Source organism: Syzygium oleosum, unplaced genomic scaffold (genome assembly GCF_021117445.2).
Source record: "Syzygium oleosum isolate NSW1041296 unplaced genomic scaffold, Sole_v2.1 Sole_v2.03, whole genome shotgun sequence".
NCBI classification, from domain to species: Eukaryota; Viridiplantae; Streptophyta; class Magnoliopsida; order Myrtales; family Myrtaceae; genus Syzygium; species Syzygium oleosum.
This window is the reverse complement of record NW_026607487.1, coordinates 13,280,996-13,299,623: the sequence shown is the minus strand read 5'-3', so window position 1 is coordinate 13,299,623 and position 18,628 is coordinate 13,280,996. Positions and strand designations below refer to the sequence as shown.

Genomic DNA, 18,628 nt, shown 5'->3' with positions numbered 1-18,628 from the left:
ATTCTCCCATCACCCTATTTGGGTTTCTAATCGGCCCACCCCAAATCGATTAGTGGCGACTCCTTGATATAAACCACTTGCATGTTAAAAACTTAAACCCTAAGTCGCGATATGGTATGGGCTTGGGAGAGCCCGAGTTAAGTCCCGAACCTAGACTTAGCATGTACCAGGCGAGACCTCCCTTTTTGCATGTTTTTAAAAAAGCTCGGGAGTTCGGTCGCGACAGTTTCGCAAGAGGAAAATTAGTGATGTTCTATTCATCACTCCAACATCAGAGATGCTCACTTCTCCATTGTGTGAAAGCAGACAATCAAATCAAGCACCATGTGATCCATGCAAAATCAACATCTGAGTCATGCCACCTTCAAAAGTAAGTATATATGACAAGATTGCCAAAGAATTACACATTCAGCAGAAAGCATGAAGACTAACCTGAAGTCGCCAAAAGTTTATGCCTGATGCAGGCCTCTACGCCGAATTCCATCAGTAGCATAAGCATGAGAACAGCAGTCAAGTGCGCAGAAACATGAAGTACACCCAACATCACTCGCTTCTTCCACGACACTTTTGGTGTAAATGCAATTAATGCAATAAGCAATAGCAAAGCACCTGCTAGCGATACATAAGACTGTTCCAGCAAGTACTTGAAAGCAGCCCATACAGTGACAAAAAGACCTCAAATGACCAGAAACGGAGTAATCTGGTAAAATGCAATTGAGATTACACTGCGAAGGAAGCCCAAGAATAAGCCAATTGCTCAAGCATATTAACAAAATAATCAATAAGCAGCAGGATAAGTAGGCTCCTAGCTATTTGTTTGAGCTACCATCTAAAGCACAAGTAAAAGAACTGGAACTATCTCATGGGAACTTTGAATGCTAAAAGGGATTCACAAGGAAGAGTTGAGCAAAATGAAAACGTCCTGCTACAGAGGGATTGGATTAATAAATAAAGGATATGCTAAGTGCTGAGCGCTAAGTGACATGATACCAGTCTACCAAGAATCTGAATGCAAAAATCTCTTTCAGCTAAACGAATACTCACTTGTGGGAACATAGAAAAAGCCAGTACGAAGTAGAGAATACCACCAATTATATCGAATTGCCAGTTTTCCTTCCGAAATTTGAACATATTCCTCAGAGCAATCTGCAAAGTAACCAGTACGAAGTAAGGACATGGGCACAGCACAATGTTATATTATCAGTTTCAAATATTATACAAGGTGATCTCCAAGAGCCAAACAAATAACTTAAGCAAGGTTAAGGATGAAAACCAAAACTGACCTTGATTTCCAGGAATGATGAAAGCCTGGGGCCCATCATATTGCTTTAGCTCAGAAAACCCAGATGGAATCTTATGCTTGTTCACAGGGATCTGCTCTGATTCATACCCAATTGGAGGCAGAAGAGCACCCTCAAAAATACTTACGAACCTGTCTTTGTAGGTGTCTGCGCACGGATTTGGATATCTACAAAAGGAGCAGAATCTTTTGTTTAAGTAAGAGAATTAACAGTTCCAGGAAACGATGCGCTTATACAAGCAAATGATGCCTAAATATCTGTTCACTATGCTTCTTTTAAAATCAAACCAGCTGACACTTCCTTTCGTACTCTGCAACAAATGTGATCCAATAAAAAATGTAGTGTTCAACACAAACCGAAATGAAAGGAAACGAGTGAAAGCAGACTAGTCGGAACTTACAAATTTGACAGATAATAAAGGCATAATTGGCTTTCCAGCCCATTGACCCCTCAATTAAAAGTATCCACAAAAATCCTCAAGATCATTGTAGTTCACAACGCTCTTTGACTCGTAAAATTACAACCCAAATCAAGATAATTGTCTCAACTAGCATAGAAAATTGTTCATCGAGTGAAATCAAGTTAAACAGCTGAATTAACTCGATAAAGTCAATAAATGACGACACCGACCATCCGCTCGATCACTATGGAGGGACTTCAATGGTGAAAAGCGACACTTCTGCAGAAATAGGCATCAATAAATTTTACTTTTAAATGAACTAATTTCTGGATTTATTGTTGGTCCGGTGGCATTTTATCGTTACCATACAGTAAATCCGAAATTGAAGTTTGTTAATAAATCATATAGTTTAAAGTTGTATTGCGTTGATATTTTTGCTATTTTAAATTTCCTTATTCATAAATTTAACTAAATTTAATTATGAAAACACGAAACACAAAGGTTTGAAAATTTTATCCTTTTTAAAAAATTAAGGGAAAATACCATCAAAAACCCCAAACTATGCCACTTGTGATAAATTTTACCCTGAACTTTTTTTATGACACGAAAAACTACAAACTATGCCACCTGTGATAAATTTACCTAAACTTTTTTTTTGTGACATGAAAAATCTCAAACTATATCACTTGTAACACATTTACCCCACAATATTTTGGCCCATGTGCATTTTTGTCTTTATCCTTTTTCTGTTTTTTTTCCTTTTTTTTTCTTTTCTTCTTTCTTCACTCCGCCGGCGAGGGCGGCCCTCTCCGACGCTGGGGTTGGGCAAGGGCTGCCCTCGCCCGCCCAAAACTATGCCACTTGTGACACATTTACCTCACAATATTTTGGCCCATGGGCATTTTCGTCTTTTTCCTTTTTCTGTTTTTTTTCCTTTTTTTTCTTTTCTTCTTTCTTCCCTCCATCGGCGAGGGCTACCCTTGCCGGTGCTAGGGTTGGGCGAGGGTTGCCCTCGCCCACCCAAGCGAGGGCGACTCTCGCCCGACGCATCGCCCTCGCCCAACACCGGCGAGGGTCGCCCTCGCCCAACCCCAGCGCCGGCGAGGGCCGCCCTCGCCGGCTTCCCTCTGCCATGGCCGGTGGAGGGAAAGAGAAGAAAAGAATAAAAAAAGAAAAAAAATAGAAAAAGGAAAAAGACGAAAATGTCCATGGACCAAAGTATTATGGAGTAAATGTGTCACAAGTGGCATAGTTTGGGATTTTTCGTGTCACAAAAAAAAGTTCAGGGTAAATTTGTCACAAGTGGTATAGTTTGAGATTTTTTGTGTCACAAAGAAAAGTTTAGGGTAAATTTGTCACAAGTGGTATAGTTTGGGGTTTTTGGTGGTATTTTCTCAAAAATTAAAAACAAAACTTAGATTAATAAAAGTATGATTATATATAGATAAACTAATACCATTTTTAGATAGCCTTATGAAAACACCCATTCTTAAAACAGCAGTTATATCAACTCGATATAAATCCGTTATACTTTTGCTATTATAGAGATCATAAGTTAAAATATACTTACTTTGAAGTATCGATAGATGTATAAAGACCAAAAAGATAGAAAAAAGTAATAAAAAGATAACATTTACTTTTTGTTGATTTAGGAAATGGATTGAAATGAAATGATATTATTAAATCTGGGCAATAGTGTAATTATGTTAACTTGTGAATAGTACAAAAGGACTTGTTTGATTTGTGAGGGACTAGATTGAGCCAATTCAAAGGTTTAAGGACTAGATTAAACATTTAAAAATTAATCAAGTACTAAATAGAATAAAAGGATAAATGCGATGTAAGTCTTAAAACTTGTCACAAAAGTGCAATTGAGTTCTAAAAATTTCAAAAATGCATCCTAAAATTTTTCAAATCGGTCCCTTTAAGTCCTCGCCAGCGCCGGCAACTTGGCCATGGCCAAGGAAGGGGAAGAAGTAGAAAAATAAAAAAAAAAGAAATATTAAAATATTCAAAATATTATTAATAAAAAGAAATTTTATGTAGTTACCAAACGCATTTCTGTTCTTTTTCCATTCCAAGAATAGAAATTTTAAGTAGTTACCAAACACTTTCAAATGCTTAGAAATTGTTCCCGGATACAGAATCAAAAAAAAATCATTTCTGAACAGAAATTGTTTCTAGGAACATAATGATTGCTAAACGCACCCTAAGTGACCAACAAATTATTGGGTAATCAGATGATCTGTGACTTCTTTTACCAAAAAATTTTGACATTTACAAACTCAAATCTACCTTCGACTAAAACAAATCCATTTTTTTTTGTTTATTGGGACAGTAGAATCGTCCAATAAAATAATGTCAAGTACTCATGACATTCCAAAACACAACTTCACTCTTTGGTTGGGCACTCCAAATTACTTGTCCACCAAAAAACACAAGCGGTAGAAATGGCTTGCCTAGTTAACTTGAACACCTTGTGCTCTCTGTTTTTTTTGTTTTTTTGTGTACAATTCAAACTTTGGGTATTGAGTGTCAACCCAAAGAAACATATATTTAATTAAACATAAATCACACCTATTTAAACCTTTGCAAATGTCTGAGTCTAAAAAGTATACAAAACGAGGAATCGTTTTATATCTTCATGATAGAGACAGTCGTGCCCATGCCATACGACAACTGTCATTTGGAGGTGGCTTCTCATGTAATTCAAAGTTACATAGAAAGTATAAAACGAATTTCATACGTTTTCAAAAGTGGATCCGTATCGTCCAGGGCACAATTGTAATTACAAGATTAGTCCCCGTCTCATCGTCATATCTTTTAATCGAATATATACTAGAAATGTCAATCTCATATCCTTGAAATGATATCCGCCGATTATGGATTAACGATGGTGATAGGTGCTAGCAATCGAAACAAGATAGCAGATAGAAAAAACAACTACAAAGATCGTTGCGCATCCGCAAACATCAAATGAATCGTTATGAAATGGAAAAATAAAAACAATCGACCAAGAAGATAACATCAACTTCTACCTAATTGCAATTTTAAAACTTAGATTGGACCTGACGTCCAAATCCAAATATATAAATGTCACGATTATGGTTCGACGAATCACAATAGCGCAATACTTAAAGAGAAGATTGTGGATGACACCGCAACACATGCTTTATAGAAAATGGTAGATTTGCGAATCTTATTTGTTTAGAATATTAATAGTGCGGGGTCAAAAGTTATTGATGTTTGTTTAAGGATTCAAAATTAAATCTTCAAATTTTCGACAGAAAAGTTCAAAGTTTCTTTCGGCAGGATTCGTGTGTCCCGAATTCCATGCATATACAATTCGCGGTATCTAAGGGTTCACATGCATCGAGTGGATAAGTAACGGTTTATGCAAAAAATTATTCACGTCCATAAAAGAAGGGTCCCATACACACACACTTACACATACACATACTAGTATTCAAACACGTGATCAAAGTTGAATCGATAAGTAAAAAATTTGGGAGGAGTAAGATTTACTTGATTAGGAAAATGCTCTCTGAAATGGATAAAGCATTCCTAATTCAAGTTGATTGCCTTTGTTAACTTTTTAATCTAATAAAGAATTGTTAACATATATAATTATATCCTTATATTCTGCAAATAATTATATATGTTTTATATATATGAAATTAAGATCGAATTACGGGGTCTCGAGCTTATATGAAATTGTCTATAGATAAGGAGAACGGATTAATTATACAAACAAAGCTCATCCCCTGCATTTGCTTAAGTTTCACTTTCCTTCGATACACTTTTTTTCTAATTAATAGATACGATTTAGTAACATATCAAGAGACAGCCCACACATAGCAATATCATAAAGAAAGTACTTCCGCATACTTTTGACGTAATATAGTCAAGTGCATTATCTTGTCGAATTTATTAACGTCGAAGCTCAGCATGCATTATCTTGTCAAATTTATTATCATCACATTATTAATTACCGTTAAGAACTTCGGTATAGCTTTTGAATCCAAAGCTTGAAAATCAAATGTTTCAATACATCATTTTATATGTTGTCTGATGTCCCTAATTCTGGTTCCACAATGTAAACTCGTTCACTCTACTTACTAGCTTACGTCACGCACAGTCATGTGGAAAATAATGCACTACTAAATAAACTTTCCCGAGCTTAAAGTCCTCTATTATTTGAGATAATGCATATCTGTGTATTTTATATGCTCGGGATTGCAATTTTTTCACAGCAAATTGCTATTTTTTAATGAGCCCAGGCAGTAGGTACTCTAAAATAAGCCTAAAGGAAACCTACTTCTAATTGTACGATGGGGACTAAAATGTAATAAACATACTGCTGACACGTAGGAAGCCAGTTACTTTTCAGCGAAGAGCTGTACATCATAACAAATAAAGAATCTGTTTTCGCATTTTATAATGCTTAGCAGAGGGATGATTGTCCTTTGTTAGGTTGACATAATTGATCGGACCCAATGTTTTTTCGTTGGATTTTTAAGTATAATGTCTTTTGACAACATAAAGTTGTAACAGTAATCTCGGCATAAGGACACTAGATCACCAAATTTATATTGCATGAATATGAGTCAATTTAGGTCGAAACATTTTCGTCCCGACGCGACCTTTGTTTGATGAATCTATCTACAACCTATAAATAAGCTACACGTTGACGTCGTGAATCACATGCAGGGCAAGAGAAGATTTATTAAATTGAAATGATATATGGAGAAAAAGCGACAACAAAACAAATCAACTCTTAAGTAACACTAATGTTAGATGGCACGCTCACCTTGATTAAATACATGACGATTAGCACCCCTAAATCAATTTTATATTAAGTAGTATAATCAATGTTGTTGCTCACACGTTTGATGCTCATTTTTTGTCCATCTCCATCACCTACTAGTAAATCTAATCTAATGTTTATGATCCATTAAGACACCCTAACAAATATCCCAATCCTCAAAACCCTAATTATTTTATCTCCCCTCTCTTTCTCTTTCTCTTTCCTGCCCTCACGTAGGCCGCCACCAATGGCCTCCCTCGTCGTCTCTAGACTATAGTGCCATGGCTATGTCGTCGATTGCCGTTGTCATCGTCATCTTTCTATGAGCCCCATCTCTGGTCTCTCTCCGGCACTCCATCGTCGAAGCCGAGCCACCCACCCGACCTTGGCTTCACCTTCGCCGGTCGTCAAGGAAAGAAGCAGGGGTGTTTGCTAGTTCCGTCATCATATGCTCGTACATCCTCAAAGCACCGAAGCGTTAAACCTCAAAAGACTCTCCGAGCTCGCCACGCGTCAATTCGGGATGATAAACCTCGGCTTCTTTTATTTGCTTTCTATATATTATCTGTGGTAAGAAAGTCGCAAAGGTGAATCTGTGGTCCAGCGGCCTAGGGCCACACGCTAAGCAGCCCATACATAAGTGAGAGGTGCTAGGTTTATATTTGGACTTTTCTAGCGTAACAGTATTAGAGCCATTATAAGAGTAAAAGTATATTGTGAACCATAAATTTTTAAAGAGATAGGCTCCACAATAATTTATAATTATTTATTTTATTTTTTTGTGGTCCGAAACATGATGTTATTCTGACAATAGATTAAGAACCGTTAGTTAATCATTTCTCAAAAATAGACAATACAAGCTATCATTTTCAGAAAAATATTTATCAAATCATTAATTTTTCACGAAATAAATGCTTCCTTAATTCATAATATACTTCTGGGCGTGGATTATGATCGTTCTACATTTTCTCTATATATACACAGCTCAAGCCAAGTGTAGCATTATATTCTCGCTTCTTAAAACGGCACAAGTTTGGTGTCCGGAATCTTGATTCTTGACTCGGGTGTGACAATTCTGTCATCTTCGCTACAAAAACCATGAGTCTAGAGGGGAAGCTGGAGGTCGAAATCGACATCCAATCATCCGCAGATGAGTTCTACAACCTCTTCAAGAGCCAAATCTACCACCTCCCCACCATTTCCTCCGATATTATCCAAAAGGTGGAGCTCCATGAGGGCGACTGGAGCTCAAGCGACGCAGTCAAGCATTGGAACTACACCCTAGGTAGGTACACCATCTCGAAACGCCCACTCATCTATTAATCGCCCCAAAAAACTTTCGCTGCTCAATCTGGTAAATTCCGCCAACTCCGAGTTTCATCTTGTGGACGAGTCACAGAAGCAATCGCTTGACCTTAAAACGATCCTACTTGTATGAGATCTCTTTGTCTCGATTTGTGTCTCGGTAGAAAAGTTATGAGCGTATATATATATACATATGTAGGATTAACAGAGTGGCCAATATAATCCTCGACCCTTGTACTGATACCAGGTTGAGACCTAGTATATTCAGTTTCGCTGAGAGGCTAACAGAATCTAGTAAATTGGCTCGATCAAATCTGGAAATTGCAGATGGGAAGGCGTTGACGGTGAAGGAGAAGGTCGAAGTAGACGATGAGAACAAGTCGATCACGTTTAATATTATGGAAGGAGATATACTGAAGGAGTTCAAGGGCTTCAAGGCCACTGGGCAAGCAACTGCGAAAGCTGACGGCAGCGGGAGCACGGTGAAGTGGACCCTCGACTACGAGAAGCTGAATGAAGCCGTTGCTGAACCTAAAAGCTACACCGACGCCATCGTCAAGATCACTAAAGACGTCGATGCTCATCTGCTCAACGCGTGAAGCGGGCGTCTTCGCACTGCTGCGTGCACGAGAGAAACGCAGCCACAGAAGAGGATCTTCACTTGATTACACCGTGCGTGTGGGTGTGCTTGTGTCAATATTGTGTTCGATGTGTAATCTTATCTATTGCCAAGCTAAATAAAGTTCGTCGCGTGCTTATTGTGCATATATTCGCTGCGTGCTTCTGTTCCAAAGAATCAACAGCTTCGTTGGAAGTGACGACGACGACGACGCATTATTCACGGGTGCAGCCTCTATTCTCGACCAAACATAACTTCATAGCACCGTGTCTAAAAATATTGATTTTTTTCCCATACTAGTAAATTTCGATTAGTGCTGGTAAATGTCAAACGACTGTCAGTAAAATAGATGACCGCCGATTTTTTTTTCCAAGCAACTTGCTGTACTAATAATTTTTTTGTAATTTGCGAATTACCAATTTTGGTAGCAACTTACCAGCTTTATTTATATAACTTACTAAGCTTCGAATATAGTAACTCTTATGCGAAGTTACCAACTCAAATTAGAGTGGTCTATCAACTTTTGTCAGATTTAATTGTCAAGTAAATTTAAGTTATCAATTTTTGTTTGAGTTACTAACCAACTTTTAATTTTCTTTTAATTTACCAACTTTTCTATTGAGCTACCAACTTTTATTTACCTTGATTAGCAATCCCGTATATAAATTTTAACTCTTTTTAGAGATTATTGGTCTAAATTGGCATGACTTACTAACTTTTTTCCCATTAAATTATCATCTAGGTTTTTTTTGTTGAAGGAAATTTCCATCTACTACCAAAATGATACGTGAAAAAATCTATGGGAAATCTCATAAATCAACACAACAAAGCAAGCTTATAGAGATACAAAGCAAACCAAAATCCAAAAATCAAGGTATATCATCACAGCATGATCGGCAAAGGTAAGCACAAGCTCATCTTTTAAGAATAGATATGACTGCACCCAAGCAAAAGGATCAGCAGCCGATCACCGGATCATACATCATCATCAATGATGAGCATAAGCCAAGATGTCCATCTGCAGCTACAACTTTGCTTCTCGATAGTGTGCGCCTAGATTTGGCATCTCCAGCACCATCACTTTATGGAAATAACAAAAACATGTTGAACAAGCTCACATTTGACACTTGCGGGAGAGAGCCCTTTAGCAAGTGCGAGACGCCAGAGCTTTTAACAAAAACATGCTAAATGATCACAAATGTGACACTAAAGCTGCTGTGAACACCATTGAACTTGGAGGCGGGATACTTATTCATTAAAATTGGGAAAAGTGCCTCAAAAGTCCTAAACCTTTTGCATTAGTGCCAATTTAGTCCTAAACCTTTTTTTGGTAGTCCTAAACCTTTTTTTGGTGCCAATTCAGTCCTAAACCTTTTTTTGGTGCCAATTAAGTCCTAAACCTTTTAAATTGGTGCCAATTCAGTCCTAAACCTTTTGTTTTTGTGCCAATTTAGTCCTTCCGGTCAATTTTGACCGAATTTGCTGACGTGGACACTGCTGAGGCCAGTGGCCAGTCTGGCCGCGCTGACGTGGCGACGTGGACAAATTAAATAATATTGTAATATTTTTTTGAATTTTTATTTTTTTTCCTTTTTTTCTTTTTTTTCCACTTTTTTTTTTGGTTTCTTCTTCATCTGGCCGGCGAGCTCGACCTCGCCGGCCACTGGGGACGGCGACCTCGCCGGATCGCGAGGTCGGGCCTCGCCCGGCCGCCGGCGAGGCTTGACCTCGCCGATCCGGCGAGGTCGGGCCTCGCCCAGCCGCGCGGCGAGGCTCGACCTCGCCGGATCCGGCGAGGTCGGGCCTCGCCCGACCATGGCGAGGCTCGCCCTCGCCGCGGCCTCCGGCGAGGGCTCAAGCCTCGCCATGGTCGGGCGAGGCCCGACCTCGCGAGATCCGGCGAGGTCGAGCCTCGCCGGCGCGCTGGGCGAGGCTCGACCTCGCCAAATCCGGACGAGGTCGGGCCTCGCCCAACCATGGCGAGGCTCGGCCTCGCAGGGCGAGGCCGCCGCCCCCAGTGGCCGGCGAAGTCGAGCTCGCCGGCCACTGGCCTCCAGATGAAGAAGAAACCAAAAAAAAAAGTGGAAAAAAAAAGAAAAAAAATAAAAATTCAAAAAAATATGAAAATATTATTTAATTTATCCACGTCAGCGCCACGTCGGCGCCGGTGACCGGCCGGCAGGCATCCACGTCAGCAAATTCCGGTCAAAATTGACCGGAATGACTAAATTGGCACAAAAATAAAAAGTTTAGGACTGAATTGACATCAATTTAAAAGGTTTAGGACTTAATTGGCACTAAAAAAAGGTTTAGGACTAAATTGGCACCAATGCAAAAGGTTTAGGACTGAATTGGCACCAAAAAAAGATTTAGGACTAAATTGGCACTAATGCAAAAGGTTTAGGACTTTTTTGGCACTTTTCCCCATTAAAATTCATAGATTTTGGACTAGATCAGGAGAGAAAAACTCCAAAATCTAGTTTAAGATTGGAAGAGCAGAACTCCCAAATTTAGATCTAGATTGAGAGAGTAGAGGAAAAAAAACAAGAGAAAATAGAAGGCAAAGCAACCAGATTGGGAGGAGAGGGAGAGATTTAGGTCAAATCCCTCCTCTCCATAAGTTGAAGAAGCGTAGGTTGAAACTCCGAGAGAGAGAGAGAGAGTGTGTGTGTTGAACCTAGCTGCCTTTACTAAGTGGAAAAAGGAAAATTCAATTATCATCTAGGTTACTAAATTTCATTTGAGTTACTTACTTACGTTTATTTAGTTTTTCCTAATAGCCATTATTGTTGACAAACTTTTAGTTGCATATCCTTGTAAAACCTTAAATTTACCAACCTTTTGTTAAAGTTACTAACCTTAATTGGAGTGACTTTGCCCACTTTTTTTTTACTTTTCTCCGATTAAGTTACCGGGTCTTAATTAACTTCTAAATGAATGGTGCTACCACCTATGAACATGATGGTGGAAGAGTCGTGAATCACGTGGTACTATGGGCTAAGAATTACAAAGTTGAAATTTATGGAGATATGTTGATATTTAATATAGGATGATAACGACAGGGCATATTTAGTGCATAAATAATGCAATATGTCAATTATCAAGTCTCAAGTGGTTAATTATTCCAAATATGATAATGCTCTATTGATGGAGAACAATTGGCAAATGCTTATATGGAAACTTTAAGCGTTATAAGAGCGAGCGGTTCTACCCACGCCTTAAATGACGGGTTAACTTCAAACTCATAACTTTTTATTCGGAATGAGTTATGACGCATACAACATATCAAATCAAAAAGGATTGCGAGATCTTCGAAGCTTCAAACAGGATTTTCGAGCATTCAAAGATTTCGGACGTGTTTTGCAAATTTTCGGGACGCATTTCGAAGATTATCCTTTTTATCAATATTTTTTCCTTAATTCTGTTATTTGATTGTTTCCTAAAGAGTGTCCTCCCAATAAATAGACACCTAAAACATGGTAAACCGTACTTTTTCATTCGGAATAAATATTATCCTTTGGAACTCTTTTCAAGTATATATTCCTCTGTGTCATCTATGCCTACGAGATATTTAGATTAGGTAATTGTTTATGAATATATAGAAAAGATTTGGTCAACTAATTGTGTGTCTGTCTTGCCCACACGGCATTATTTTGATCATCAAAGAATGTTTTTTCCTCCGTCTCTAATTAGACAAAAAATTTCTAATTTACGGGTCACAAATTTGAATATTGCCACATGCAAACATAATTAACAGAAAACAAATATAGATGATATATATGTTTATAACCTACTAATCAAAAGACTAATTTGGAGAAAATTTCCACTTATCATAAATGGAATGGCCCTTTATCGAATCTAAGCACTTATATCACATAGATGTGGCCGTTTCAGTTAGGTTGACCATGCTCATATTGCTAAAGGGTTTCTCCAACCAAGCATCTGTTTAATGACTTACAAATATGGACGTCACACACACACATAAATTTACTGGAAGGTTCATTGCTTCAATTGCCTTTATCCTACCCGGAAAGATGGTTACTTTGCCTTCTCGTTCGTTCCCCCATTGTGGACGGTTCAACGATGCTTGATGGGGTTCTGGATTGGTATTGAGCTTAACTATAGTGTAAGGGAGTATTTTCTTTGGCATTGCCACGCAGGAGAGGGGCGTGACGTTATGACAGCCAACCGCTCTTCCACTTGGCTATTGAGGAACAACGGATCTTTTGGAGGTACCCAATAAATGACTCCTTCCAACGACAATGGTCTTATCTGTCAAAGAAAAATAAAGAACTATAGCACTAACCTTATTTCCTTGAAGACACCAAATATCACAACTAGGAGACAAATTCATACTGCATGATCTGTAGATCATGTGGAATTCTATCTACACTAGTACTTATGCAAAGCCCACGACGGGGTTCACATGATCAATAGTTCATATGACTTGGTTTACATAGTTTATAAGCCCCGTTTGGTTCAGCTTTGGGAAGGGGCTTTTGGCCTCGAAAGCCCTTTCCCAAAATGCTGAACCGTTTGGTTCAGCTTTCCGAGTTCGAAAAGCCGAAAGCTAGCATTTGGAATGCCGAAAGCTCAAAGCTGGTCCGGACCAGCTTTGGGCTTTCAGCATTCCACAAATGCTGAAGCCTTTTTTTCTCTTCTCAAATTGCCCTTACCAAATTTCAATATTCCAGTTTTGTCCCTGTTACTGTTCATCTTTTTTACCGCGAGGATGGCCGACGAAGGGCCAACAAGGGCGGATCTGGCCGACGAAGGGCCGACGAGGGCAGATCTGGCCGGCGACGGGCCGGCGAGGTCGCCCGACCCAGGTGAAGGCCACCTGGGGTCGGGCGATCGCCTGGGTCACGCGACCTCAGGCGACGTCGGCCTGGGTCGCGACCCAGGCGAAGGCCGCCTGGGGTCGTGTGACCGCCTAGGCGCCGTCACCCGACCCCAGGCGGCCTTTGCCTGGGTCGTGCGACCTCGCCGGCCCCTCGTCGGCCCTTCGCCTGCCAGATTCGCCCTCGCCGGTCACATTTTGATAAAGAAGATGAACAGTAACAAGGGCAAAATAGGAATATTAAAAATAAAAATTGCAAAAGCCCTTTGCAAAAAAAAATTTGCCAAACACTACTTAGGCCAAAGTAGCTTTACAAAAATTTTTTTACCAAACGCCACTTGCATTTCCCCAAGTGGCTTTCACCTAAAGGTATTTACATTCCTCCAAGTAGCATTTGAAAAGTCAAACCAAACGGGCCCATAAACTATAAACCTTTTCTTTGTTCTTTTTTGGCGTAAAGAAGGTTGATTGGATAGTTTGATGCCCCAAGCATAGAATGGAATAGGGAATAAGTGTGTTCTATATACAATAATGTATATGCAACATGAAGTGTCCTGTATACGTTTAATAAATAGTCTTCTCGAGCAACTTCTATGATTAACTTCTACTGGAGTGGCACATATAATTAATAATTTTAACTGCCTAAGTATTTGTCAATCTGACTAATGTCGAGGGTCTTGTTCATTCCGCTGGCAAGGAGAAACCTGAAAGACAAATAGAACAAGGAAATTAATTAGCGAAAACGGAGAAGGAATTGAAATTCCGAATATAATAAGGGCATGCTAGATATATTTGGATACGTAAAAATTTATGTGACATACTTGTCTCTAAGAACTGCAGCCATGGACCGACAACCTCCGGGCACTGTCGATTGCATATTGACAGCAATATTCGGATTGTGAATACTCTGCCGGAGGTGTACCCAACCGTATTGCCCATTTTCCTCGTCGGAAACCTTTGCCCTAAATTTCAAATGAAGATAACCACATAATAAGCACACCGTTAGTGTAAAAAAGAAAATATATCTATGTATGTATTTACAAGGTAATTACCAAAAAAAAATCATAAATCTATTGTACTCGTGCCAATTCAGTCCTAAACCTTTTAATTTGATCAATTTAGTCCCAAAACTTTTTGACAATTTTCCAATTCAGTTCATTCGGCCAATTTTGGCGGGAAATCGTTGACGGAGATGTCGGCAGTCCTTTCAATTCATTGTGGCCGACGAGGTCGCCGGCGACCCTCAGCAGTTGCCAGGCAAGGCACAACCTCACCATCACCCATAATGAAAAAAAAGAAAGAAAAGAAAAAGAAAATCGAAAAGATAAAAGAGAATATAAAAAAAATATATATTATAAAAATTGTCACACCAGCACCGGTGATGCCATGTAAGACGTTCAGCATCGACCTCAGCGACTGCCAAAATTGGTCAAATGAACTAAATTGTCAAAAGGTTTAGGACAAAATTGGCCAAATTAAAAGGTTTAGGATTAAATTGGCACAAGTATAATAGGTTTAAAACATTTTTGGTAATTTTCCCATGTATTTACGAATAAACAAGGTTACCTGTATTCTCAATCTGAATTAAAAAAAAAGTGAGAAAATCGATCGTTATCGATGTCGTACCGGTACATTTGAGCATCTATGGCCGCCGGCGTTTCGTTCGAGTCGACGAGGCAACCTTCGCTCACCCAGCAATCTCCACAGGAATCCAGCTCCCATCCCTGAAGCCTCCCTTCCTGCAAAGAAACAGTAACTCCAACATTAGTTCTTTTAGGATCAATGGATTTCCTTGTGCGAGGTTTGGTTAACGATCACTGCACTTAATCGCCGTGTAATTAGTACCTCAATGTATTGTCGAAATGCCTCGATCGCCTCTACGGCCTTCGCTTTCGCATGTCTAGGCTCCGCGATGACATTCATCCTGAGTTCCGTGGACTCTAATGGCTCTTCGAGATCTTCTATGAGATTGCCGATCCCGTTGTTAGATCCCGCGAGCTTCATCCGTACCATCTCGATGATGATTTTAACGACCATGTAAGCGCCTAGCCATGTCAATTCATTGAAGAAAATGGCACACAAAAATTTCATAAGCACCATCGTGATTTGAAGCTATCGAAATGGTATTTCAGTTGTTTTAATTTCTTTTCCTATTGACATGTTCGCGAAGGAAACAAGCAAACCACTTTGCATAGGCTTTCTCAAGCCTTGAAAACTAGACAAACATAAGTAGACGATGACACGCACAAATACGGAATATGTCCATGTTGCTAAATTTCTGTAGGTGTTGGTAGCTGCCAAAAACTGTTGATAAATAGAATGACCGGTGATTTTTTTTAAGACAACTTGTTAAAAACTTACCAACATGTTTACGAGATTACCCATTTTTTTGTTGTTTTAAAATAACCAAATTTTACCAAGTCACCAATTTTTTGTGCATAACTCACTAACCACTTCGAATTCGCTAACTTTTACATGAAACTACCAACCTAAATGAGAGTGAATTACAACTTTTGTCAGTTTTAATTACCAAATAGGTTTACGTATTACCAATTCTTAATTGAGTTACTTACCAAAGTTTATTTTTTTTTTTTTAATTTATCAACTTTTTTATTAAGTTACTAACTAATAAGTGAGTAATTTCCATGCTGGTAAATCACCAATCTGATACATGGTTGGAGGGATTGACGAAAACAGACTCTCTAAATCAATAAACCTATAGAAATCTAACTTACCGTCATCAAGAAAATAATTCTCCTTGAGTGCGCCGTGGCCGGACGTTTCCATCATCAGATGAGCCTCGACCCCGTCCTTATTGAGCTGAACCCCCTTATCGATGACATTCCTATAACCGACCCGGTACAGGCAGTGATGGCCTCCTCTATCCGTAATAAACTTCGTGAGGGCCATGCTCGTGCGAGCATCGGTCACCACCGTCGTCCCTGGGTGCTCCCTCAAGACGATTGCGGACATGAGGGCAATGAGCTTGTCCCCGTTGACCGGGTTGCCCTTAGCATCGACCACACCGCTGCGGTCCACGTCGGTGTCGAAGACGATCCCGAGGTCGACCGAGTAGTCTAGGACGGCGGCCCGAGTGAGGGCCATGGCAGTCTTGTCCTCGGGGTTCGGGATGTGGCTGGGGAACATGCCATCCGGGTTGAGGTGGAGCGAGCCGAAGGTGTCCGCGCCGAGCTTGTCCAGCACGTCCCATGTGAAGAAGCCTCCTGAGCCATTCCCAGCGTTTACTATGATCTATATGCAAATTCTGGCTCAGTGTCAGAATTCAAATGGCTAAGCTAAATTTTGTTTTTACTCATAGATAAACCAAAGCCTGAGTATTTTTCAAGATAAGGAATTTGTGTACAGAATTTAACCTAGTGCGATAATTCAAATATCAACCAAAAGGTTTGTGTAGAGAGGACAAAAAGAACTCTAGGGATCAAGGCCACAAGAACTGGATAAGATAGAGCATTGCAACATGGGCTAGTCCTTTGTTTTTAGGACATTGACGGGCATCTATATGCAGAAGACGTTACTGTGTTTATAAGAAAATTTATTTTAATGGGAAATTAGGGAAAAGCAATTCAGTCGAGATAATTTACGTGGAAGCCTTTGAGGGGCGTGTCATAGTGCGTGGGGTGATTCACTCTTTCCTTGATGATGTCTCGGAGGTACGCTGCGTAGGCGCTCATGAAGTCGACCCGGGTTGGGGGAGTGGCGAGCATGGTCGACACCTTTGCCAGCCGATTCGCATACTTGCGGGCGGCCTGGTGGCATATCTCCTCCACCTCCGGCGAGGTCAGCCCTCCCTTCTTCGTGAAGAACTTCAGGCCGTTCCGGGTGTAAGGCAAGTGAGATGCTGTCATCTGCGGCATCAAAAAGCATTCTCAGTTGTCTCATTTTCCGTTTGAAAATGACCTGCGAACTTCAGTGGTTCATCAACAAGAGTAAAAAGAGAGAGCTTTCTATGCTGGTTAATATATGTTACGCCGGTCTCTTGTAATTTGAGTCTTTATGAAAATGAAAAACAAGTAGCAGAGATGCCTTACGGCGTAATACATCAAAACAAATTGATAAGAAAAAGAGTGCTAACCGCGCATCGTTACACTACCATAATGGAAGCATCGTAAGAGAACGGGTCCAACACGGTGCTCATGAAACAAGCTGGTGTCGTAGCAAGCCCCATGTCGAACACCATGCAGCCGGCTCTGGACAGCCCGGCAAACACAGCCACACTCAACGCCGAGCCGGAAATCCTGGGGTCCCTCCCAAGGGAAACCCTAACGTCCTCGACCGGCCTCCCATTTTCGCTCTCCAAGCCCTTGATCACCCACTCCCCGAAGCTCTCCGCGATCGCATCCACCGCCGGCGGCGTCAGGTCCACCTCCCGGCCCTTCTCGCCCTCCAGTGCGACACCACGCACATCCGACCCGTTTTGGAGCCTCCGGATCTTGTCAATTTCGTCGTCGACCACAACTTCATCGTACCTCGCGACACCCAACGATCTAACTCCTTTACTCCTTATTGGACGGCACATAAATATTACACTAAGGTTCATCGGTAACGGTTTTGTGGGGGAAGAGGAGGGGATAATCGTTGATTTCAGGGCGCTCATGTTTTGAAGTGTTATCGAGGATAGCGAAGCGGACGCCATGTTGCCAGTGTTCTTGGAGCCGAAGTCCGAAATTGTCACGGTACTCAGCAAGAGAAAACCATACTCTTTTATGTATGAGAAGATAAGGTTGGAGGTGAGTTCAATGGTAACCTCACAATTCCAATATCTGCAAAGTTTTGAAAAATCTGAAAACAGGCTTCCAAAGAGATGAGATCTTTTTAATTGTTTTGTTCTGAACTGGTCATCATCTTTGTCGTTCTAGTTTGATATTTCATGCGCATGCAAGGAAGACGAAAAGGTGTATTCTCTTCCTCTGGATAATATCGCTTGTCGCGACCGACCTTCAGCTAAAGGTCTCACATGGCGTATGTGCTAAGTATAGGTGGGCTCTCCCAAGCACACATCATATTACGACTTGTGGTTTAGGTTTTTAATCAGCGAGTGATTTTTATTTAGGAGTCGCCAATAATCAGTTTACGGTAGATCGATTAAACACCCAAGTAAAGCAATAGAAAAATTGCTTTACTTCTGCGAACCAAAAATAAAATGAGTTCAGGAACTTGGTTGCACTAGTTGAATAACTAGTGCCCTTTCAGTACCTTTTATCCAGTTCATTTCAAAAAAATATTTTTTCAGGCAGTTTAGATTAATTTTAGGACCTAACTCCTAACATGTGAGGTGATTAAACAAGTGCACAATCATTAACGATTAGCAATCAAGATAAACATGCAGTCTAAGGTT

General features: G+C 40.2%; 2 protein-coding genes across 2 annotated transcripts; one reads left to right on the top strand and one right to left on the bottom strand.

Moving 5' to 3' along the window:
• Nucleotides 1-7,546: 7,546 nt before the first annotated feature.
• LOC115664800 (MLP-like protein 31) lies at nucleotides 7,547-8,412 on the top strand. The gene is made up of 2 exons (XM_030586688.2): nucleotides 7,547-7,793; nucleotides 8,141-8,412. The coding sequence occupies exons 1-2, from the start codon at nucleotides 7,607-7,609 to the stop codon at nucleotides 8,410-8,412; spliced, it is 459 nt and encodes a 152-aa protein (XP_030442548.1). The 5' UTR covers nucleotides 7,547-7,606.
• A 5,365-nt stretch (nucleotides 8,413-13,777) lies between these two features.
• On the bottom strand, nucleotides 13,778-18,029 carry LOC115670607 (uncharacterized). The gene is made up of 7 exons (XM_030591910.2): nucleotides 17,384-18,029; nucleotides 16,875-17,138; nucleotides 16,008-16,524; nucleotides 15,118-15,317; nucleotides 14,899-15,011; nucleotides 14,094-14,234; nucleotides 13,778-13,976 (listed from the first exon to the last, which is right to left on the bottom strand). The coding sequence occupies exons 1-7, from the start codon at nucleotides 17,924-17,926 to the stop codon at nucleotides 13,907-13,909; spliced, it is 1,848 nt and encodes a 615-aa protein (XP_030447770.1). The 5' UTR covers nucleotides 17,927-18,029; the 3' UTR covers nucleotides 13,778-13,906.
• Nucleotides 18,030-18,628: the final 599 nt, after the last annotated feature.